Source organism: Chiloscyllium punctatum, chromosome 15 (assembly GCF_047496795.1).
Source record: "Chiloscyllium punctatum isolate Juve2018m chromosome 15, sChiPun1.3, whole genome shotgun sequence".
Lineage (NCBI taxonomy): Eukaryota > Metazoa > Chordata > Chondrichthyes > Orectolobiformes > Hemiscylliidae > Chiloscyllium > Chiloscyllium punctatum.
The window spans coordinates 72,865,850-72,891,043 of NC_092753.1; the positions used below are offsets into that span (position 1 = coordinate 72,865,850).

At 40.2% G+C, this 25,194-nt stretch overlaps 1 protein-coding gene across 1 annotated transcript in view; it reads left to right on the forward strand.

Moving 5' to 3' along the window:
• The window catches only part of LOC140485862 (proto-oncogene tyrosine-protein kinase ROS-like), a 234,592-nt gene that overhangs the window by 195,273 nt on the left and 14,125 nt on the right, over window positions 1–25,194 (forward strand). Inside the window, exon 43 of the mRNA XM_072584317.1 lies at window positions 22,038–22,222. Within this exon, the coding sequence (XP_072440418.1) occupies window positions 22,038–22,222 (185 nt within the window). The remainder of the gene's footprint in view (window positions 1–22,037; window positions 22,223–25,194) is intronic.

Genomic DNA, 25,194 nt, shown 5'->3' on the forward strand with positions numbered 1-25,194 from the left:
CACAGCACCAGGAACCCATGTTCGATTCCAGCCTTGAGTGAATGTCTGTGTGGGTTTGCACATTCTCCTTGTGCCATTGTGGGATTCTGTCAGTTGCTCCAGTTTCTTCCAACAGACCAAAGATGTGCAGGTTGGATGGATTGGCCATGGTAAATATCGAGTTATGGGATAGAATGGGATGGGGGAATGAGTCTGAGTAGGATGGTCTTCAGAGGCTTGCGCAACGCTCAAAGGGTTGAATTGCACTATCTATCTGCAATGTAGCGATCCTATGATTCTACAAAAGGATGTTTGCAGGTTTTTCCCGTTAGTACAGGAACCGAGTTGGGAAGGGTTATTGATGTATGTGATAATTCTAGTGTTGTTAACTGAATGCGATAACAACAGGAGGTCTTAAGTTTGAAGGTCATTAGCCTGACTCAATCCTGAATAGAAGCAAAGTATGGAGGATGCTGAAGATCTGAAATAAAAACGGTTTTGGAGTAACTCAGCAGATCTGGCAATATCTGTACAGAGGAAAGACAGAGTTAGTATTATAAGTCCTATGTGACTCCTCTCCAGTCCCCTGCGCACCCCTTATACCAGAAGAATGATGGACTACCCTTTAAACCAACTGATACCATTTAATTATCTTGTGTGTGTGCCATTATCAAGAATACTGCAACCTACATCTCTGGGTTATAGCGGCATGCAAGTCTATGTACCACTTCATGTTGCAGTTCTGGGAGAATGAGTAGATGGACTGTCCCATGGGAAAGAGTAGATAGGGGGATGACAGCATATTGAAAAACCTTTACAAATTCAGTTGTGTAAGTTAATTCCAGTTCACATGCCAATGCATTTAATAACCCACAGATTTAAGTAAAAGTAACATGCTCTATTCCTTGTAGCAACAAACATTTTTAGTATTGGTTATGTCACTTTTTTGTGTAGATTCATTCAAGATTCTGGAATATTTGCCATCTGTATGGCTTTGTCTTTCCAGCTGCCTTCTTCCATCTACCGAATTCTTCTTTGTCTCAAAATTTGCTTCTTGATAGGTTTTTTGTTTTTTGTTTTATGATCTTTCTTTTAAAGAATCATAATTTGTTTTTTCGGTAAACTGGCTTGATAGTTAATTGACATGGTGCTAATGATCATTATCATCTTTTCAACATGGACCATTATTGATAAATCAATCAAAAGGAATCTTTTCTTCAAAAAGAGCTCATTCAGTCCTCACCGTGTTTAAATCCCCCTTGTTTCTCCATTTGCACTTGACATAATCTGGAATCCTTTTGGGGAAAGTCCAATATTAACAGTTGTCATGAGTGTCAGAAAAAAATTGACTACCTGATATCCGTAAATTAAATATCAGTCTATTAGTATTTTGATAGCAGATGATCTGTCAGTAAAGAATTGGTCTGCCATGCTGACTTTCTAACAATATTCTATAAAAATATTTTTTTTTAAATTCCCATGAGTGTACCTAAAGGATTAGTCAATTAAGTCAATCAACAGTAAAATTCCAGTTTAAAACCCAATCTGATGGAATTACATTTGACATGTTCAATTGCTAATACTAATGGAGAGTAAAAGTGAACCTATTTCCTCAAACTTGTTACTATGATTATAGGTATGCTCAGTTTTGATTTTAACCCTTCAAACATCCTTGTGAAAGCTGCATCTTCTCAAGATATAATGGAATTTTTGTTCTGAGTGCTTTTGATTCTGTTTTAACTTGGTTCAATACACTTGGCTTTGTAATTAGCATTTAAAGAAGTTCAGTAGTACACAGAAAAGCAATAAGAATTTGTGAAAAAGATTTGCTGTCATGAGGAAAACTTTGAAGCAATTAACACTATTTTTAGAATGACTTTTTTACCCAGAAATGCAGGAATTGCAGTAGTGATTTGTTTTTTTGGGGATTCTGATCATTAATTATGTAACGTTGTTTAACAATTAAATATCTAACCAAAGGAAGAATTTCCACAAATATGTCCATTCATAATAATGGAGTAGCCCAGAAAATAACTGCAGAAGATGAGCATAAACATCTGCAGCCACCTTCAGATAGAAATGCTAACTGAATGATTCATATCTGACTCTCCTTGGAGTCATAGACATTTTATAGCAGGGATAGACATTCTTTGGCCTTCTGGCATCTGCTGGGCATTCAACATTCATCTATTCTAATTCCATTTTCCCCCACTTGGCTCATAGTCTTATATGCTATGTGTTATAAGTCTTCCTTTGAATACTTCATAAAATCTTAAGGGTTCCTGCCTCTACCATCTTTTTTAGTTCCGTTTATAGTCAACCCTTTGAAAACTTCACCCTTTGAATGCTCTGCTTCTTGCCTTAAACCTGTGCCCCCTGGTTACTGACCCCTCTGCTAAAAGGAAAGACTTTTCCCTATCTACCCTGTCTATGCCCATCAGAACTGTGTGTGCCTCAATCAGATCCCCCTCAGCCTTCTCTACTCTAAGGAAGACAATCCCAACCTATCTAGTCTGTCTTCATAACTGAATTGTTCCAGCCAATGCAACATCCTGGTGAAACTCCTCTGCACCCTCTCTGATTTAATCATATCTGTCCTATGGTGTAGTGACCAGAACAGCACACAATCTTCCAGCCGTGGCCTAACTTAATGTTATATACAACACCACCTTAACCTCCTTTGCTCTCATATTCACTGCCTTTACCATTAAAAACTTTCTTAACCACCTTATCTACTTCAAGGATTTATGGACGTGCACACCAAGCTCCATCTGATCCTTTTCAGTTCCTAGGCTCCTACCACTCAGTGTGTACTCCCTTGTCTTGTTAATCCTCCCAAAACATATCACTTAACACATCTCAGGATTAAATTCTACTTTTCAGCCCATCTGTCCAGCCAGTCTATGTTCTCCTGTAATCTAAGGCTTTCTTCCTGACAGTTTACCATACCTCCAATTTTTGTCATCTGCAAATTAACTAATCACACCTCCTATGTTCATATATATATCACTAATGTATCTGAATAGTAATGATCTGGAGGTCACCAATGTCATAATTAGTAGTTTTTGGCTAATTTGATTCACACACAGGAAATAACCATCTCCAAGAAAGCAGAAGCTAACTATTTTCCATTGACATTCAATGGAATTGCCATGACTGGATCACCTACTATCAACAATTTGGGGGTTACTATTGACCAGAAATTAAATAGGACTAGCGATATAAATATGATGGGTACAAGAGCCAATCCCAGGCTAGGAATCTCCAGTGAGCAACTCACCTCCTGACTCCCTAAATCCTGCCCTTTATCTACAAGGGACAAGTCAGAATGTGATGGAATACTTCCCACTTGCCTGGATGAGTGCAGCTCCAATACACTCAAGAAGCTTAACACTATCCAGGACAAAGCAGCTCACTTGATTGGTCAAATCTACAAATGTTTACTCCCTCCACCACCGATGCTCAGTAGCAGCAGTGTGTGCCATCAATGAGATGCATTGCAGAAATTCACCCAAGTTCTTGAGACAGCACCTTCCCAACACACGACACATCTACCTAGAAGGACAAGGGCAGCAGATACCTGGAAACACCACCACCCCTAAGTTCCCCTCCAAACCACTTACCCTTCTAAGTCAGAAATATATTAATTCACTGTTCAGTGTCATTATCTCCCTAATTGTGAGTCTACCTACATGGGATACAGTGGATCAAAAAGGTAGCTCACTGAAATAGCTCCACAGAGGCTAGTATCCCGTTACCAAATCATACTTTATTTACAGGTGTGTAGTACTTGACACTGGTCCACCTTCCTCAGAGCTAGCTTTAGAATCAGTAGAATCTCTGGCACTCCTGTTTAAATCTGTCAGCCAGGGTTCCCTGATTGGACCAGATTAACTCAGGGAACTCATATTCTATAAGGCCCACCAGCTGACGTCATTATATTCACTACGCTCACCACCACCTTTTTGAGGGAAATGAGGAAGCACAATAAATACTCATCAGTGACACCTATATCCCATGAATGAATAAAATAAAATGGTTCACAATGCCTCTCAATACAGGGCTGTGAGGTGAGATTCCTATTAAGGCTGGAGCGCCTCCATCAAAATTACAGAGGATTATGATGTGCTGATCTCTGCAATGTAACCAATCAGGATGGGCATTCCCAAAAGTCAGAAAGGCTTGGAAAGAAGTTAGGAATCCTGGAATTGGGATCCACCCACCAGTTTTAAAGGGGTCCCAGTTCCCACGCAGTGAAAATCCAGTCCTTAATATGTAATCCGTAACCACCAACAGGAATGAAATATTGTCTGCGATAACGTGGCTTCTGGCATTCTAGAGGCAAAGGAGGAGTAAGAATGAACTTAACTTGTTGCATTTCATTGATGTATTGGTCAATTTTTTAAAAATGCTTTACTTTGGCAGGAAACTTGTAACGCCTATGAATCATGACTAGAAAATGTAACAATATCCTAATGTTATGATAATATAGAAGGATAAATTTTCCTGTAGCCATGATTTTAAATACGTGGCAAGATTTAAAACAAATCTACCACAGTGGTCTCAATGAATAATTGGGTAGATTTTACGAATTACTACTTTGGCTGCAATGAGCGCTGATTGTAAATTTGCAAGTGACAGTCTTGAATAATTTCCACCCATGAATTTTCTAGTGATGCGTGCTTGCAGTATGGTTTCCAATTGGAAGATGCACTGAAAAATCTAACATTTTTACTCTTTCAGTGATTAGAAATAATTGAGTTCTGCAAATTTTATGAGGGAATCAAAATTAGGTTAGAATATTTGGTCGGCATGGCCAAGTTGGACCGAAGGGTCTGTTTCTGTGCTGTACATCTCTATGACTCCATGACCAGCTCAGATTTGTCAGTTTAATTACATTTTACTTTTAAGGGGTTGACTTAAAAATAACATTTTGATGAAGGCAGTACATCACTATGACTCTATGGGAATGTTCCTAACATTTTAAAACAAGGTTTCAAGTCAAATAGGAACAGGTCTAACTCATTTAGGCCCTACTTCATCATTCAATTCAATTGTTATTGCCTGATTAGTCCATTTCTTTTCTGCTTCTGCCTGCCTTGATTCTGTAATCCTAATATTCTTGCTTAACAAACATCCATCACTGTGGAAATCTTGGCTAACTATACTGGTAAAATTCTGGACCCAACTATGATGCTACGTTGGGCAATGTCAGTTTCTATGGCAGTACAAGCAATGCTGCCCAATGCCTGAGCGTTGCAGTGGAATCCAAGGTTGCTGCTGTCATGGATGTGGACACTGGAGTTAAAAGGGGGTTGCAGGGTGTTATTGGAGAGCAGCAACCTGTGTTCCAGTAGATTATTTGGATTCCTGAGGGGTTGCTCCAGGTAAGTGCAAGTGGGTCCAAAAATGTGAATCTGCTGCCCCCACTCAGGGTGAACATGATGTCCCCTGTTCACATGAGGATTGTGCACCATGCATTTAAAGGTTATCCCTGGTCGGTCAGCAGCCAGCCTCTGGTTTTGCATGGTGGCTCAAATGCAGATAGTAAAGCTGACTTTTCAAGAATGATGTCATGACAATGTCCAGAATATTGGGCACTGCTCCTCAGCCAGCTCCACTTTAAGGGAGTGGAATTCCTTTCAGAGTAGTCCCAGCATTGAGTATCCATAACATGACATGTCTGCATTCAATGGCACCCTGCAATTCTTGTGAAACCAGGTGAGGACCCTGCCACTCTCTCTATGCCAAGGAGAATGCATTCAGCTCTCTTGGGTTACAGAACCTCACTAACTCTTCTGAGGCAACATGGGAAGTAAACCTGGAAACTTTGCTCACATTATGTAGTCCAGCCTGAAATGGAACTCAACTCAGAATTTCAAGGCCATGATCCCTTTCACAACCACTGACAGCATTCTCCTCTCAGCTGTTCATGAGGGCAGTCTTAATGAATCCAAAATATCTAATGTCATGTTGTTGGCTGAAGTTCAGGTCAGAAAATTGCTCCTGGAGTGGAGATGCAGTTGTTCCAAAAGCCCCTGTCCATTTTGAAAGCACAATAGCAAGTTTAACTCTGAGAATCCAGATGGAAAGGAGACAGATTTTGCTGTCTATGCATTTCATTTGGATCATCTCTCATTCTTAAAAAGTCAAAAAATGTTGACCCCTTTTAGAATAAACAGCTCATCCTGGGCCAGATCCCTGAAAGAACATTACCTTTGAACCTGCCAATTTGATGTTATTCCCATTGTCCCTATTCTCAGACTTGCACTTTTTATCCAATTACCAAGTTTGGAGTAGGGATGCAAAGACCAGGCAATGCACACTGTTGCCAAGAGTGCAAGAAACTTTAACAATAATGGCACCATAGTGCAATTATTTCATGGTACCACACAAGCTAAAAATATGGGTGTATTGCCTTATTAGTTGCAAAAGGTGGCACAAATACTTCAGAATTCACACTTGAGGTGCTTTGCAGATGCGCATGAACTAGAAACAAATGTGCATGATTCTAAGCAATATCATTTAATCAAATATAGAGAAGGATTACAACATGAATTAACATTATGATTTGACTAGAGATGGCAAAAGTGACAGTTGGTTATCAGGTCATGTGTTGAGCAGAAGTTAGCAAACCTATCTTCTTCAATGTATCTATTACCAGTAGATACATTGGACACATTTGGAATTAGAAGCAGCATGGAAAATTAGCATTTTGTAATGATTTAGTGTGACACAACACTGTATTTGTTACATATATAAAAATTTTACATGTGTTATCTTGAATCCTTTGGCAACAATACAACCTGGACCAGCTGTGACTCATAATGCTGGTTGCATAAGGCTTTTGAAATGTCAGAACACATAGAAGCAACTTCATTGAATTGGATCTGCTCTCTAATAACTGACTAAGTGTGGTATTCTTAGTGGTGGTAATCATTTACTGCTGTATTAAACTTATCCTGGAATGCAGAGGGGTGTAAATAGTGCTTTCTGTGCCCTTGGAGTCAAGATTGCAATATTTGACTGGGAGGTAGATGAATGACCAAATTACTCCGTTTGAATATGTTCTTCTTTAAGTTAGTTTTTCAGATGTGCTGTGTATTAGAATGAGACTAGAATTACAAAACTCTGTATCTCAAACTGATATTAGGGTTATTATTTTTAAATTGCATTTACTAATTCTGCTAGAGCAATGATCTGGAGAGCAATGTATTTTTGGTAAAGTAATTTAATCGTAACACATTTTCCTATGAAACATAAGGCTATATGGTTTAATATTAACACAAAGTTTTGATAGTTTCCAACATTCACATTCCCAAGGAACCAGTTATCAAGATTCCTAAAATTCATTTTACCTAAAGTTCTAGGATTGATAGTGCCATGGTAGAAAATATAACTAAATATAATTATTGAAAGAATTAGTTCATCAACATATACTGACTGTTTCTCAATTTATTGGCTTATTTATATGGAAAACCAGCTTCCAGAACTGAGATTTTTGTGTGCTGCCTCCCAGTCCTGGTGTTGAATTGTCCAGTTTATAGTCAGGGCTTTTTTTAATAGCGGCCTGGCTGATTTTAACACAGGAACAGACAGGAGGTGTATTAGCATCTGTAGAGGGAAAAAGGAAGAAGGAAACTGAATATTTCTGTCAACTAACACTGTATTCTGTATCAAGGGCTATATGCCTGAAATGTCAGTCTGCCTTTTGTCTTCACAGATGATGACTAATCTGATAGTCGCAGGAATATCCAAAACTTAAATCACAGTAGTGATGTGGCATAGAACTCGCATGTGGATTTGCAATTTCTGCCCTATGTATGTGTGATTTACATTTACTTGTTTGATATTTTATCTCGATCAGTTACTGCAGTGTCAGTCTTTTGTCAATGAGATGAAAAGGGACCACTGCAGAAATGAACCTTGGGATTTCTGTTTTAGTTTGTTAGATTATGTAGTTTTAATGTTTCGTGGAACTTGTCACTCCTGAGCTGACAGTAACTTAATACAGGCAGTGATTTGCTGATCGAACAACCTTTACCCTCTCTGTAATTTATACATAAACCAATTCGACAATTGAGCTCGTTAGACTTGTAGTAATCATAAATTATATCCCTCATGATGTCTATATATTAATGACTACAGAAATATGGCATTGGGGTTGTATTTAGCTAGCCAGACAGGCGTTTCCACATCCAGTTGGAGAACTAGCTGAGAGCTCCCATTAGTTCTATGGGGTAGGTCCGATGATATAAAGCACTTAAGTGGCCACTTAAGTTGTTGGACCTTCCATGTGGGATTCGGGACTGTGATGGCAGAAGTCCAACCTGCCCAGAGCTGCCTGTCATTCCTGTTAGCGCTCATGAACAGTGGCAGTTACTGGCAGTGCACCCATCAGAGGCTCAGGATTTCAGGGAAACAGGCCAAAGGAGAGGGAAGCATGGGTATGGCTTGCCAACTGATAGGGCGAATGAGGTCTGAGGTGCCTGATAATGAGGGACCACAACCCCTCCTCCCTGAGGAAACCCACTGGCAAGCCTTGTGCGTCTACATGGTGTACTTCAGAAGACAGGCACAATATTGCTGTGGGCTTAGTGATAAAAGGTGCTAACTGGCTTATTAATGAGTTTTATTAAGGAGGACCTCAAAGCTAGTGATCTTGGGATTACTACCAGTGCCACATGCTAGCCAGCATAGAAATGAAATAAATAGGCAGGATGAACACGTGGCTTGAGGGATGGTGTAGGAGGGAGAGGTTCAGATTTGTTGGACATTGGGACCGGTTCTGGGGATGGTCTACATCTGAACCAGACTGGAACTAAGGTCCTTGGTGGGGGTGGGGAGGGGGAGGTGGTGGGGTGGGTGGTGGGGTGGAGTAAGGGGCCAATTTGGACCTGGTGTTGGGGAATGAGCCAGGCCAGGTGGTAGAATTTGCATTGGGGGATTCCTTTGGGAACAGTCACCACAATTCTGTAAATTTAGAAGACAAAGTTGAGAGTGGTCCTAAGGGAAGAGTACTAAACTGGGCCAAGGTCAGTTATATCAAAATTATGCAGGAGCTGGAAAATATGGATTGGATACAGCTATTTGAAGTGAAGTCCACATTTGCTGTCACGGAGGCTTTAAAAGATAGGTTAAAGTTAGTGCAGAATAGGTATGTCCCGTTGAAAGCAAGAATAGGAAAGGCAAGATTCGTGAACCGTGGATGACAGGAGATGTTGTACGATGAGCCAAGAGGAAAAGGGAAGTATACATAAGGTCCAGGCAGCTAAGAACAGAATGGGCCCTGGAGGAATATCAGAAGAGCAAGACCAGTCTTAAACGAGGAATCAAGTGAGCTAAAAGGAGTCATGAAATAGCTTTAGCGAGCAGAATTGAGGAGAACACCAAAGCCTTTTATTCTTATGTAATAAGTAATCGGGTAAATAGAGAAAAGATTGGTCCACTAAAAGACAATAAAGGAAGGCTCTGTGTCGATCCTGAGAGAATGAGTAAGATTCTGAATGATTACTTTACATCAGTGTTCACAGAGGAGAGGGACATGATGAATGTTGAGATTAGAGATAGAAGTTTGATTATTCTGAATCATGTTGACATAAGTAGGGAAGATGTGTTGGGTAGGCTAGAGGTTATTAAGGTGGACAAATCCCAAGGACCAGATGGGATCTATCCCAGGTTGCTGAGGGAGGCAAGAGAGGAAATAGCTGGGGCCCTGACACATATCTTTGTCGCATCCTTAAACACAGGTGAGGTGTCGGAGGACTGGAGGGTTGCTCATGTTGTCCCCCTGTACAAGAAGGGTAGTTGGGATATTCCAGGTAACTACAGACCAGTGAGCATGACGCCAGTGGTGGGAAAGTTGCTAGAGAAGGTAAAATCTGCTGAGGGATAAAATCTATTTATATTTGTAAAAGAATGGGCTTATCAGAGATAGGCAACATGGTTTTGTGCAGGGGAGATCGTGCCTTACCAACTTAATAGAGTTCTTTGTGGAAGTGACCAAGTTGATAGATGAAGGAAGGGCTGTAGATGTCATATACATGGACTTTAGTAAGGAGTTTGATGAGGTTCCCCATGGTAAACTAATGGAGAAAGTGAAGTCTCATGGTGTGCAGGGTGTTCTAACTAGGTGGATAAATAACTGGTTGAGAACAGTAGACAGACACTAGTAGTTGAAGGGAGTTTCTCAAAATGGAGAAAGGTGACCAGTGATGTTCCACAGGGATCATTGCTGGGGCCACTGATGTTTGTGATATACATAAATGATCTGGAAGAGGGCACTGTTGGTATGATCAGCAAGTTTATAGATGACACGAAGACTGGTGGGATAGCAGAAAGCATCGGGGACTGTCAAAGAATACAGGAGAATGTAGATAGACTGGAGACTCGGATGAAGAAGTGGCAGATGGAGTTCAATCCAGGTAAATGTGAGGTGATGTACTTTGGGAAGTCTACTTCTAGAGCTAATTATACAGTAAATAGAAGAGCCTTGGGAAAAGTTAATGAGCGGAGAGATCTGGGAGTTCAGGTCCATTGTACCCTGAAGGTGGTTGCAACAGGTGGATAGAGTGGTCAAGAAGGCATATGGTATGCTTGCCTTCATCAGATGGGGTATTGAGAATAAGAGCTGGCAAGTCATGTTAAAATTGTACAAGACATTGGTTCGACCACACTTAGAAAAGTATGTGTACAGTTCTGGTCCCCACATTACCAAAAGGATATGGACGCTTTGGAGAGGGTGCAGAGAATGTTTATGAGAATGTTGCCTGGTATGGAAGGTGCTAGCTAAGAAGAGATGTTGAGTAAGTTCGGTTTGTTTTCATTAGAAAAAGGACATTGAGGGGTTCCTGATTAAGGTCTACAAAATCATGAAGGGTATAGACAGGGTGGATAGAGATAAGCTTTTTCCCAGGGTGAATGATTTAATAATGAGAGGTCATGCTTTCAAGTTGAGAAGTGAAAAGTTTAAGGGGGATACACACGGCAAGACAATCACACAGAGGGTGGTAGGTGGCTGGAACGCATTGCCAGCAGAGGTAGTAGAGGCAGACACGGTAGCTTCATTGAAGATGCGTCTGGACAGATGCATAGTTAGGTGGGGAGCAGAGGGATACAGATGCTTAGGAATTGGGTGACAGGTTTAGACAGTGGATTTGGATTGGCTCAGGCTTGGAGGGCCAAATGACCTGTTCCTGGGCTGTAAATCTTCTTCGTTCTTGTTCTTTATTGACACTTCACCATCAGTTGTCAGGAATCGCCACCACCCCCCCACCACCTCTTATTTAATCACAACAGATTTTGCCCCCTGTGGGAGACTCCAATTACATGGACCATCTCTCCTTGATTTACCAAAATGTACTGTGATTTTTATGGCTTTTTGGATCTATTATAATGGTTTTATCGAATATTTTGAAAATCAAACATGGGTACAAATAATCATTTTTCTGGCCTGGATGTGAATTGCACCCTGCTGAATCCCCATCACAGGAAGCTGCAAAGGGTTTGTCCTGGAAATTGAAGATTCCATTGGGCAATTTTACTGCATTTGGAACTTGCAGAAAATAACCAGTTGAAATCTGAGAATTCAGAGGGTTCTACTGCAGTGAAGTAAATAGTTCCTCTAGTTTGATTAGTTTATAAAATTCCTAATTTAATGCCTGAGTAATTATTAACTCCCAATTTACTTCATACACCTGCAAGCACTCAACCACCCCCTACCCCCCCCCCCCCCCCCACCCCACTCAAACTCTGCCCCAACTCCCAGCTTCTAAGCCCCTTTTGCTCTTTCTGGCACTCAAAGCCATTTTAGACCCCTCTTATCCCACCTGACCTCATATGTCGCACCCAACTTGACAAATCTTAAAACCTAGTCCCTTTGGCACCTTGAACCCTGGCATCCTCCCTACATGGCACCCTACTTGTCAATATATCCCCCCACCCAATGGATTCCCTACCCTCCCAGCACCTTAACCTCACACTTGTATGCTTAACATTTCACAGCAGGTGTAAAGATGGCTGTCTGTGATGTAGGATCTTTCAATTCCAGAATATGACAGCTGACTGCTGTGGTAAATGACACGTGGTTTGCCTTCCCCCGGCTGTGCAGTACTATGACAGACCCGTCAGAATAGGAGTACTGTTCTGCATTTCTGAAAGAGCCTTGAGTGGAATCTCATGTCAAAAATGCAGAGCTCTTTTGTTCCTTAAAAAAGGAGCAAAACTGCAATTTGTGTGGCATTGCCACTCCTGGGAAATCTGGTCCATTAATTTACTGATTAAAGCTGAGATCAAGCTGTTAGATTTATGCATTAAAGGTGGACACTCAGGATATACTGTATTTACAGGAAGAAGATTAGCTTCAGTGAGGTTGGAAGAACTGGGGTTGGCAACCTGCAGCTACTCTGTGGGGAGATAGATATGCTTGGGTTTGGCAGCATGGTAGTGAAAATTCTTGCAGTCTGCTGTCTTATTGTGGCTTGGCAAAACTTGGCAATCTGAGTTTAGTTCATTGGTGGATCCTAGCGCCTGAGTAAAAACTTAATGGATTAAATATAATGGTTCATTTGGCAACCTACCAAATTAATTGTTCAATGACATCATTTCCAAGCTAAATACTGCTCTGCTTTCAATCTGAGAAAGGTAAACCATTATATTTTCCAATATAAACATGAGCAGCAACAGAAATGGTAAGATGTGAGAAATTTGCAGTTTCTAGGATGTGAATTTCAGGAGCGTGGTATCTCTATGGAAACTTACTTATGATTGTTTTGTTGGCAAATAGTTGCCAGTTTGTGTGCCGCAAAGTCCGATAGATTGTATTGAGATACATGATTTTTGTGATGTTGTTGAGGGAAAAATGTTGCGCAGGATGATTTGAATACACGTGGAATTCGAGGAGCTGCTCTCAGTTGCAGCAATGAGCAAGTACTTCGAGTTGAAGCCTTAGTCCTGCAGAGATAATAGAGCGCCCAAATGAAATCTTCACTGAAGGTATTAGAAGAACAGAAGATAATCGAGCAAATAAATGGAGCCATGTTGTTTTGAAGTATCTATTTTAAATTTCTTCTTCTTGACAGTAGAAATTTAATTTGTGTTTTATACTCAAAAACAAAATTACATTTATAATTCAGTCAGTTTATTTTTTTTAACAAGTACAGCCCCTTGACTGATTATTCAGGATGAATTGATTTTATACAATCCTTTGTGGTTTTTCAATGCCTGTATTTTGTTACTTTTGTCAATGTGTGCAAGGAGGAAACTGACTGACACCCGGAAAAGGTGTCTCAGTGGTTAGCACTGCTGCCTCACAGCACCAGGGACCTAGGTTTGATTCCTGCCTCGGGTGACTGTCTCTATGGAGTTTGCACATTCTCCCCGTGTCTGCATGGGCTTCCCCCCCACAATCCAAAGCTGTGCGGGTCAGGTAAATTGGTCATGCTAAATTCTCCATTGTGTTGGGTACATTAATCGGGGGTGAATGTAGGGTGGGGGAATGGGTCAGGGTGGGTTGCTCTTCGGAGGGTTGGGCCTGTTTCCATACTGTAGGGAATCTAATCTAAAACCAGTCACCCATGGTAAATTAATGACTGAGCTGAAAACAGAAACTTATTTTGTTAATGTCAGACTGTTATGATGAGCAAATAGTTTGTCAAGTTTGAAGGATGAAGGAATCAATTCTTGTCTATTTGCATGTCTCTTGTTAAAGGACTATGTTAGGACAATTGCTAATTAAGTCTGTAGTGACTTTGTTTTGTTTGTTATGCTAAGAACAATCATTTAAAATAATTTGAGTTGTTTAAAATCTTATCAACTTGTTGAATTTCTAATATAATCTAATTTCTAATCTGGGAGACGTGCTGTACTATATTTCCTTTTAAAAGCTATGAAGAATTTTTTGACACCTATATGTTAATAAGCACCTTGATCTGGATGTCTGTTCATATTTAATGCACATGAACCAATCATTACTAATTTATGATTTCTGAATTTAAATAAAATGTAATCATATTTAGAAACAGACCTGCAGTCCAAAGACATGCCATAAACTGAAGATAATTCTTGCGATAGCAAAAAAAGCTTTATTAAGATTGTACATAGCATGTTACAACCCAATATGCTGTTTAAGCAAGTAGATAATACAGTCAGGTATTGGTTTAAAGTGAACCAACTAAACTGCAAACATAACAACCACTTTCTGGATATTTCTGCTCAAACTTCATCAGTAAACTTGCATTTCTCTGTCATTAAAGCAGTCAGTCATAACTGGTGATTATAACATCACATTATCTTATTATTGCACTCTACCTTCCTGTAATGCTCCCTCAGCAACTTGCCCTTTGCAACTACTTTATTTAATTTCTTTGCTAGAGCTTCACTATTTTAGTTGTAGTTGCTTATGGTTTCTTGCCTTCTGAGATATACTTCATTAACATCCAAATATGCTGTAGACCTTGTTTGTCAAATCAATTTGATTATATCATACAAAGATGCTACTTTTAATTTGCTCTTTACTACTTTGCAGTTGGTCACTTTTTCACAAAGTGTTACTTAAACTTTGCCTTGCACATGCTATGCTGGTGAAAACTGGGCAGATCAAATTACCTAGGCTACTTACCCATATTTGATAGGTTCAAAGCTAATGGTTTCTAGACTTGGCTTGCTCAACTGAATGTGTAGCAAAGATAGCTGTCCAAAACCAATTGGATCCTTAGTTAAACCTGTCTTCCAAGAGGGGGAGGCAATGGCCTAGTGGTATTATTATTATTAGACTATTAATCTAGAAACTCAGCTAATTTTCTGGGGACCTGGGTTCAAATCCCACTATAGCAAATGGTAGAGTGTGAATTTAGTAAAGAATCTGGAATTAAGGGTCTAAAGATGACCATTCAACCATTACTGATTGTTAGAAAAAAACATGTGGTTCAGTAATGTCTTTTAGTGAAGGAAATATGATATCCTTAGTTGGGGTCCAGACCCACAAGAATGTGATTGACTCTTAACTGCTGGCTGGGAAATGATGGATGAGCAATAAATGTTGGCCCATTGCTACCCCTTTGATTTGGAGCGATTGGTACCTGCATGGGACCCAGCTATGTCTGCCTCTTTGTCGGGTACGTGGAACAATCCATCTTCCATAGTTACACCGGCACCACCCCACCTATACCTCTGCTATATTGATGACTGTATCGGCACCACCTCATGCTCCCACAAAGAGGTTGAACAGTTCATCAACTTTACCAACACCTTCTACCCTGACCTCACATTCACCTGGAGAATCTCAAGACTCCTCACTCCCCTTCCTGCACTTCTCCATCACCATCTCGGAGGGCAACCAACTAACCATGGACATCTACTACAAGACCACTGACTCCCACAGCTACCTAGATTACACCTCCTCCCACCATTCCTCCTGTAAAAATGCCATCCCTCATTCCTAATTCCTCCACCTCCACCTCCCCAACACCACCCCTCTCCCTTTATCTCTCAGTCCCCCAGCCCACAAGCCTCATTCCTGATGAAGGGCTTATGCCTGAAACATCAATTCTTCTGCTTCTCAGATGCTGTCTGACCAGCTTGCTTTTCCAGCACCACACTCTAGACTCTGATCCCAAATATCTGCAGTCCTGACTTTCTCTAGTGAGTTGGATGATCAGCCATGATCGTATTAAATGGTGGAACAGGCTCAGAGGTCTTTGCTTCTTGAGTTCTCTGCCTGAGGACAGATCTGACATACAACACAATGACTTTTACCACTAATAAGGCAAGAAGACAGGTCCCAAGTCAGTTTCAGTCAGAAAGAGATCAAACTTCATGCAGTTGCCACCAATTTGATCCATACTGGGCATCTAGTTCACTGAAAATACACCGCCATCCATCCATGGCATGAGAGTTGCTGTAGCAAAAGATAGATTTACATGTATCTTGTAGCTATGGTTAATGTTGTCTTTTGGGCCAAATAGAAATTGTCGTGTCCAGGACAATAATACTTGGATGGTGACTAGAAGTATAATGGTGGATTGTTGATTACTGAAGATATTGCTGAATTACTCTAATTCTGCTTCTATGCAAGTCCAAACAACCTGTGTGCACTAAGAGAAAAACAGAAGATAATGTTACCATGTGACAGCATCACCTACCAAATGACCTATGGAGAATGAGAAAGGGAGGGAGAATTGTGCTCTGTTTCTAGCATTTGCAATATTTTGCTCCCCTGTTATTTGTTTCATATGGTAAGTGTGGTTGGTTTCAATTTACAATGAGAAAATATTTGGAATCAGGAGTCATATTACAATAGACCATGTCACTGTTAGTTCAAAATATTTCTATTTTTTCATGAGATTATTATTTGTGGTACGTGTTGTGATATTCAAGTCTCTTGGAAGTTGTTGCTATGTGGATATTGTGAAGCATCAAATCCAAAGGAGTTTGCATCCAGAGATGTTTGCATAATATTAGTAAACAAATTTTTTACAATTGTCTGTCAGAGCCAAGGTTGTCAAGAGTATCTTACTGAAATATGATCGTCAGTTGGGCTTTATAAATAAAGACATAGAGTACAAGAAGTTGTGCTTATCTTGTATAAAAAAGTTCAACATCAAAATTACTATTTTTTCCCAATTCCATGTACCCAGAATTTGTGAAAAGGAGGTCAAATTTTCGTGGGGGTGGGCGAGAAGGGACCAAGAAACAGGCGAAGCACTAGGGTCCGTGATTTCTCTCATTGGCCTTGGATAAGACTCCATTTGTTTTTCAGTAATTACCCATTCTGAAAGGCCAAGTAAACAATCAGGCCCATTTAAATGTTTCTTTTATCCTGAAAATTTTCTGTGAAAACGCAGCCCTGACTTTTTGTAGTGAATTTAATTTATTCCTTAACTTACTTGTCAAAACCAAATATACCTTAACCCTAATTGGGATGTTAACTATGAGAGCCTGTTTTCCCAAAAGAAGCTCAAAAGAACCAGTAGTATTTGGTACTTTGCAACACCGGATTTCCCTTCCTGTCTTTTCTTTCACTTGCTGTCCATTTCTGACTTTTCTTGCTGTACAAAAAAAGGCATGAGCCATGAGCTCAATATTTTCCTGACAAATGCTGGGCCACTACCTTGTGTGATGTGCACATTTGTAAATAGGTTTTCTGATTTGCAACAACATTGACTTATGTAACGAGATCTGTGGTTTGGTAGCACTGCAGTTGTGGTATTGTCATCGTCCCTGTTTTGTGTCAAAAATTACCTCCCAAAACACTTGTGTAAGTCAAATTAATATTAAATCATCTTAATTGCTTTTCAATTGAATATTCTGTTTGTGAATTAATTTTGTTTGTATGAAGCAACTTTTAATGTCTTGATCAATCTGCAATCCTATCCATCAAAATTCAGAATATGGGTGCATTACAATGATCTGCTACAAATGTCGACATACATATAATGCATATGCTCAGCACTAAATCTTTGAGATGGTATCTGCCAGTGAGGTGGTACTGCACAGAAACAGCCATCAGTGCTCAAGGAAACAAGTAGGATACACAAGTGATGTGAATACACTGGAAAGTTCCATCTAGATCTGCACCTGGACTCTAGAGCAGTTTTGTCGGTGCTTCAGCATAACAATCGCATGGAAAAGGAATGCAAAATTTACTACTGGAATTATAAATTACTTATGGCCCCACTCAAGAATCAATTGAGATATTTGTGCAGTTCCAGTGCACAGGAGGGTGTGAGTAGGGAGGACATGGACAGGATTTCACAGTCATAGGAGTGTGCTGGCAGACAGTAAGCTGTTTGCAGTGTATCTACTTCAACACCAGGAGTATCCGGAATAAGGTAGGTGAGCTTGCAACATAGATAGGTACCTGGGACTTCCATGTTGTGGCCATTTCGGAGACATGGATAGCACAGGGTCAGGAATGGATGTTGCAGGTTCCAGGATTTAGATCTTTAATTAAGATAAAGGAAGGTGGTAAAAGAGGGGGAGGTGTGGCTTTGTTAGTCAAGGACAGTATAATGGTGACTGTAAGAACTTTTGATGAGGACTCATCTACTGAGGTAGTGTGGGCTGAGGTTAGAAACAGGAGAGGAGAGGTCACACTGCTTGGAGTTTTTTTTAGGCCTCCACAAAGTTCCAGGGATGTGGAGGAGAGGGTTGGCAAAATGATTCTGGGTAGGAGTGAAAGGAACAAGAGGGCCATTATAGGGGATTTTAACTTCTCCAACATTGACTGGAAATGCTATAACTCTAGTACATCAGATGGATCAGTTTTTGTCCAAAGTGTACAGGAGGGTTTCCTGACACAGCATGTCGAAGGGCCAACAAGAGGGGAAGCCACACTGGATCGGCTACTTGGTAATGAACCAGGCCAGGTGTTTGATGTAGTGGTAGGTGAGAACTTTGGAGAAAGTGACCATAATTTGGTTACATTTAGTTTTGTAATGGAAAGGGATAGGTACATGCCACAGGGCAAGAGTTATAGATGGGAGAAGGGCAATTATAGTGTGATTAGGCAAGACTTAGGATGCACAGAATGGGGTAGCAAAATGCAGAGGTTTGGGACAATTGAAATGTGGAGCTGGTTTAAGGAACAGATATTGCATGTCCTTGACAGGTATGTCATTGTCAGGCAAGAAGGGAGTGATAAGGCAGACTACTGGGTCAATGGAAAGATTCTTGGTAGTGTGGAAATGCAGAAGGATCTTGGTGTCCATGTACAGAGATCCCTGAATGTTGCTACCCAGGTTGACAGTGCTGTTAAGAAGCATATGGTGTGTTAGGTTTTATTGAGAGAAGGACTGATTTCTGGGGCTATGATGTCATGCTGCAACTGTACAAAATGTCAGTGCGGCCTCACTTGGAATATTGTGTACAGTTCTGGTTGCCCTGTTACAGGAAGGACGTGGAAGCATTGGAAAAGGTGCAGAGGAGCTTTATCAGGATGTTGCCTGGTCTGAAGGGAAGGTCTTATGAGGAAAGGCTGAGGGACTTGGGTATGTTCTCATTGGAGAGAAGGCGAAGGGGGATTTAATAGATTAGATTAGATTAGATTAGATTAGATTACTTACAGTGTGGAAACAGGCCCTTCGGCCCAACAAGTCCACACCGCCCCGCCGAAGCGCAACCCACCCATACCCCTACATTTACCCCTTACCTAACACTACGGGCAATTTAGCATGGCCAATTCACCAGACCTGCACATCTTTGGACTGTGGGAGGAAACCAGAGCACCCGGAGGAAACCCACGCAGACACGGGGAGAACGTGCAAACTCCACACAGTCAGTCGCCTGAGGCGGGAATTGAACCTGGATCTCTAGCGCTGTGAGGCAGCAGTGCTAACCACTGTGCCACCGTGCCGCCCACACTGTGCCACCGTGCCGCCCACAATAGAGACATACAAGATGATCAGAGGATTATATAGGGTGGACAGTGAGTCTTTTTCCTAAGATGGTGACATTGACTTATACAAGGGGGCAAAGCTGCAAATTGAGATATGGTAGATTTAGGACAGTTATCAGAGGCAGGTTCTTTAGTCAGAGAGTGGTAAGGGTATGGAATGCCCTGCCTGCCAATGTAGTTAACTCAGCCATGTTAGGGGCATTTAAACAGTCCTTTGATAAGCATATGGATGATGATGGGATAGTGTGGGGGGATGGGCTTTGATTAATTCACAGGTCAGTGCAACATTGCGGGGCAAAGGGCCTGTTCTGCGCTGTATTGTTCTATGTTCTATGTTTGGAAAGACCCATTTTCAACATCAAGATCATCTTGTCTACTTTGTGCCAATAGATTGGAGAGATTCCCACCATATAGCTCTGAGCTTCAAACTGCTGCTCTAGAACTAATTCAGAGCCTTCTTAACAGCCCAACATACCATGGGTTACAGTATTAGTAAACTCAGAATGCAAACTAACCATCATGAAAACTCACTATGGTGACCAGAACAGTTCTTGGAATGCTCAGCTTGCCACCTACTCCAGATGATGTCCATTTTAGATACTGGGCACCAACAGACACTGCACACTCGATGAAATGCCAGCCCTTGTGAGTCCTAATGACACATCTTCAATCCCTTATAGAATGATTTTGGACTTCAATGATGCACTTTGGGCTGCAAAAGCAATTGTCATTGTAATGCTGCCACAAGGAAACAGTGCACTCAGGGACATACCCAGCTCATGGACTGGACCAGGCTGCTGGCTTTGTGCTCATTGTCACAGCACTCACTCACTGAGTCGACTTGGATGTCACGGCATTCCTGGCTTGCATTGCCTTGCCTTGCCTTTTTGCACATTTATCAGATATACCAGGCTCAGGTTGCTACTGAGTTGCCATGCTATTTAGCACAGACTCAAAGCCAGAAAACTTGCCGTGGTTGTCAGCAGGTCTTAGTCCCATCAAGGACATGACCTTAACTTGGATCTCAGCACAGTTAGTCAAGGGCAGCATCCAAAATCAATCCAAACTTTTTCAGAGTCAGGATCCATGCTGTAAGAGGTGAAGAGCCAAATGAAAATCTTGACAATTTTTTGCCCTATTGCGGCCTGTTTCATTCCACGATTGAGGGAGAGTCAGGTATTCCGGAAGATGATAATGTGCAGTGCAGCTGTTACTACTATTGGTACAGGTGGGGAGGTTTCACGAGCAAGAGAGTAAGTAGCAAATTGTTGGAAAGGCTCAACAAGTCTGGCAGCAAATAAAGAGAAATCAGAGTTCGTGTTGCGGGTCCAATGACCCTTCCTTAGAACAGTTCTGGAAAATGGTCACTGGATCGATAGAATTAATTCAATTGACAATTAATGTGGTAAGTTTGATAAGATACTGCACAAAAACATATTTGACCTTGCAGTGCAAATCACTTCAGTAAACTTGACATGACCCATACTTTACCAAAAGGACTGTAAGAGTCAGTGTATTGTTTTTATCATAAATATACATAAACAGTGTAATTCAGCTGATTTGAACTGCTGGATCAGCAATATAGTTATTTAAAGCAAATGATCATCAGCAAAATACATACTACATTGAAATAGTAATACTGAAACAAAACAGAAATTGCTGAAAAAGTTCAGTAGGTCTGGCAGCATCTGTGGAGAGAAATCAGAGTTAACGGTTCAGGTAAAGTGACCCTCCTTCAGAACTCGTAACAGTAATACTGTGTTGATTTGAAGTATTGGCTTCAGTTTAAGCTATTTCTGATTTGGTTAAATATGGAAAAATCTACATTTGTTTAATTATCTTCAGTACTTATGTTCCAAAATGTTTCAGGGGCATTACTGTTTAATTATTGAACCAGTCACCAAGTACTAGCAATCGAGTGTTCTCTAGTATCTATTTATCAATCTTGGTTTGGCTCTGAATAAGTTAGTTCTCTTAACCTGGATCAAAACCAAATGAAACATCAGAGAACATCATCATTCCCATCTCAAACCAGTCTGTCCTTTTCAATTTGGACAGCAACTTCCAGAAAACAAAACATTGCTTCTGTGTAATACCATTAGGATGTGCAGTGACAAGATCATAATAGCCTCTGTAAGCATTGATTTATCTTAAGTTGTGTTTTTTTTTAAAAAAGCATCACAATTCAAACACTATCTTTTGATGCTCAAACTAATCTTTCATAGCATTTTAATTGATGGAGTTGTTATAAATATTGACTTATTATTTTTGCAAAGTGTCATTGCATGATAATATTGTTGCATTCTCTAAATTTGTATTACACATTTCTTGAATATATTTTGAGTGGCTTCTAAATAATCTAGTCTGTGCGAATTAGATTTGGTTTTTCTCTACATGTTAAAAATGAGTTTTTTTTTGGCTAAAACTTGAGTGTGGCATTCAATGGAATGTGACTAATGCACAGCATTTACAAATGTATGCACTGCTTCTAACTGAAACAAAGGTCTATTTTCTAACTGTCAAAGAACCTTTTGTGATTATCAGAAATAACGTGAAAAGCTGTCACTTCCATTATAAAGTTTGACATTCCACGGATGTTCTTTTAAGTAATGAAGTTAGCTTTCTCCTTATCCATGGTGATCATCTTTGCTTGTCCCTAAAACAGTCACCAGCTGATGCTCAAGTGTTGGACACGTGAACCCCACAAGAGGCCGTCATTCCAATACATTGAAAGCAGCCTGGAACACCTGAAAAGCAGTCCCCAAGGCAGTCAGAATGCTCTTGTGTACTACAATGATGACTACAGGAATAGTGACATCTCCCAGGGTATTGTCAATCAAGCATTTGAAGGTAAATACTCCATGCTTAGACTGAACAACTAACAGTATTGTAATCCCTAAATGGGAAAGAGGGATAACATAGCTTTGTCTCTTTTAAGGGTTAGAAATGAAAGCTTTGTGTTTCTAAACAGTGTAGTTGGGAGATAGCATGACTGTCCTTGGTCTGATGGGAATTGATACAAATTGGATGTTAATTCTATTGTTGATTCTATTGTTTTATTATCCAATTGAGTTGAGAGTCCTGATTGCATCTTTCAAGAGAACATTCACCAGTTTATTTAAGTTGAGGCTTATAAGCAACACTATCCAAGCACTCAGATTCCCAGGTAGCCTGTCCACCATACTTCCTGCAGTGAGGGTTTTATAAGAAGATCAGCAGCCAGCAGAGTACTTGCCTTTTTACAGCAGGGTGTCGTGGTTACTGTGTTCCAGTGATTGACAGGTGTTAAGGAGGATGACAGGGTGACTTTTACATTTGTGTGGTGGCTACTGTCAAGAATTTTATTCCCACACTGCCCTTTGTCATTCTTGGTACATTGGGTTTCCCACTGTTGCTATTGCAGATGCCAGACCACTGCGGAGCTATAGTATAGATACATTTTATCAGAAATAATAGTGGTCTTGGGTCATTGCATCATGGAATGTAATTCCAATGTTCTATAGCAACTGACCCCTTATCGGTTATAATTCTTCACAGAAAAAAGTAATAATACTGATCACAAAAAATTCTTAATCTTGGATTGGTTTGTGTATGTATGTATGTATGTGTCTTTCTAAAGTTGGCTGCCTTTTCACTAATTTCAGAAAATGCTATGATACCACAATTTTCGTTTACAGATGAAAGTACCTGAAAAGGAAAAATAAAGAACTTGCACTGATACGGCAACTTTCACAGGCTCCAAGTATCCCAAAGCACTGTTTAGCCAATAAAGTGCTTTGGAAGTATTAGCATTATTACTGTACAGGCTGAAGAATATCCCTGGTTAAATGCAGATTTGTCTCAAAATGTATAATAGAATTATATAATGACTTTGTGAACACTTGCAGGATTTCTTACCTCTCAAATGTGGAGATGGAATAATTTCAGAACATATCACTTATAATTTGTACCATTCTCTAAGTATATTTGAGCTAAGAAAGTAATCTTTGGCAGTTTGATGCCATGAATTAAGCAGCGAGGATACTTGTAGGTTCACTAAGGTTTAGCCCAAAAGTTGTTTTATGCTCAGATAGCTTGAATGTCTCCAGAGAAGTTCTAAACAGCCTTAGTAGGTCTGGACACTGAAGAATAAAAATGACCTGGAATACCCTTTCTTGATAGCAATTCAGTACTTTTGCAAACTGGAATCTATGTGCACTGATTTAGGGTGAGGATGGGTTTATTCTATCCTGGATTCCTTTCACAGTTATAAAGCTGAGTAAACAGGACTGTCACATGAAGGATACATTTCTGTGTCCTGCTTTAGTACTAACTGGCTGGATTAAGGTAGAAACCTGATGGAAAGTTGGGTGAGGACTGTAGCACTCCCTCCCCTCGCACTCCTGATAGCTTCTTCTGACTGATTATGACCACCAGTTCCATATATTATAACCCCCTCCTACCACTAATGTTAGCAGGACCTGAGGGAAATCAGTTCCTCTCCCTTGTTCAACTGCAATGCTGCCTTTCCAAATCTTGCACCCTCCCTGCTGCTTACCACCTTGTTTGTGCATTGCTGATAAACACCACCATCCTGTCTCCAGTTGGTATTAGCCAAAATTGTTTATTTCTGGCTATTATCCAGCAGATAGGACCGTCACTGTAATTTGCAGAATCACAGAAGTGATACCATGCTGAAGGAGATGCTTTGGCCCATTGTGTTTGCACCAGAACAATAATAACAAGGGAATAGTTGCAGGCAACTGGACATGCCCAGGAAAGTCAGGCAGCAGATGGATATTTGGAATAATATTTAAAAGAGCAGTCATGATTGTTTTTGGATGCTAAGATGCATGTAATAGATCCCAAGGCACTACTCAGAGAGATGTAACGAGTTTCCTTAGTTTATCCTTGAAAATATAACTCCCCCAAAAAAGACCCCTCAATCTAAGTGATCATTTATTTCTCTTTTGCCTGGGGAACTCTGCTATGCACACACAAATGTTTTCAGTACTCATTTTGTTGAAATCTTGTATGTTGGTTATCTAGTAAATTTAAATTTATGTAGTAAATGGCTTATTAATGCCATTTGTGTCACTAGTGACATCTTAAAGATGTTAGCTTTAACAAAGAATTTTTAATTTACTTTTGCGAGTTTAGTGAATCACTCTGTATTGAGTATGTAAGATCAAACTTGAAGTTTCATTCCCAAAGCAGCATGCAGCATCAGATCTGCTTTTCCATTTGTTATTTTAGTTAGAATTTATCATAAATTGCACTTTTAAATCAAATAGCTTGTAGGAAAAAGAAACCTCAGATGAACTGCAATTTAATAATTGTGCTCCATATAGCATTTACATAGTCCTAATCCACTTTGATAATGTGCCAAAACACTTACTTTCTTCTTCCAGAAGTCTTAGGACTTCGAAGTGTATTTACTCATTGAAGTCATGTAACTTATGATTTGTTATCATACATTTTGCAAGGACCCATATATCAGGAAGTTTTAGCTTTAATCATAGACTACATTTAAGGTAGTCTTTTGGAATTGAATGGGTTAATGGGTTTACATAGTAGTGTTTTGGTCTCTGTCTGGGAATAGCGTTTAAATTCAGCTTGAAGCAGAAATGATCCTTATATCTTCTGCCTTTAACGTCCAATATGAATAAAGTTTTCAAAGCATAATTTAATTGTTCACACGAGAGTGCCTTTGAGAAGGATTTATAAACCACACATTAACAAAAGTTGTACATTATCAGCAAATGACAGTGGTGCAGATTTTGCAATGATAATCACTGTCAGTACTTAACATGGTGCCCACACATACAGAATAACACCTATTT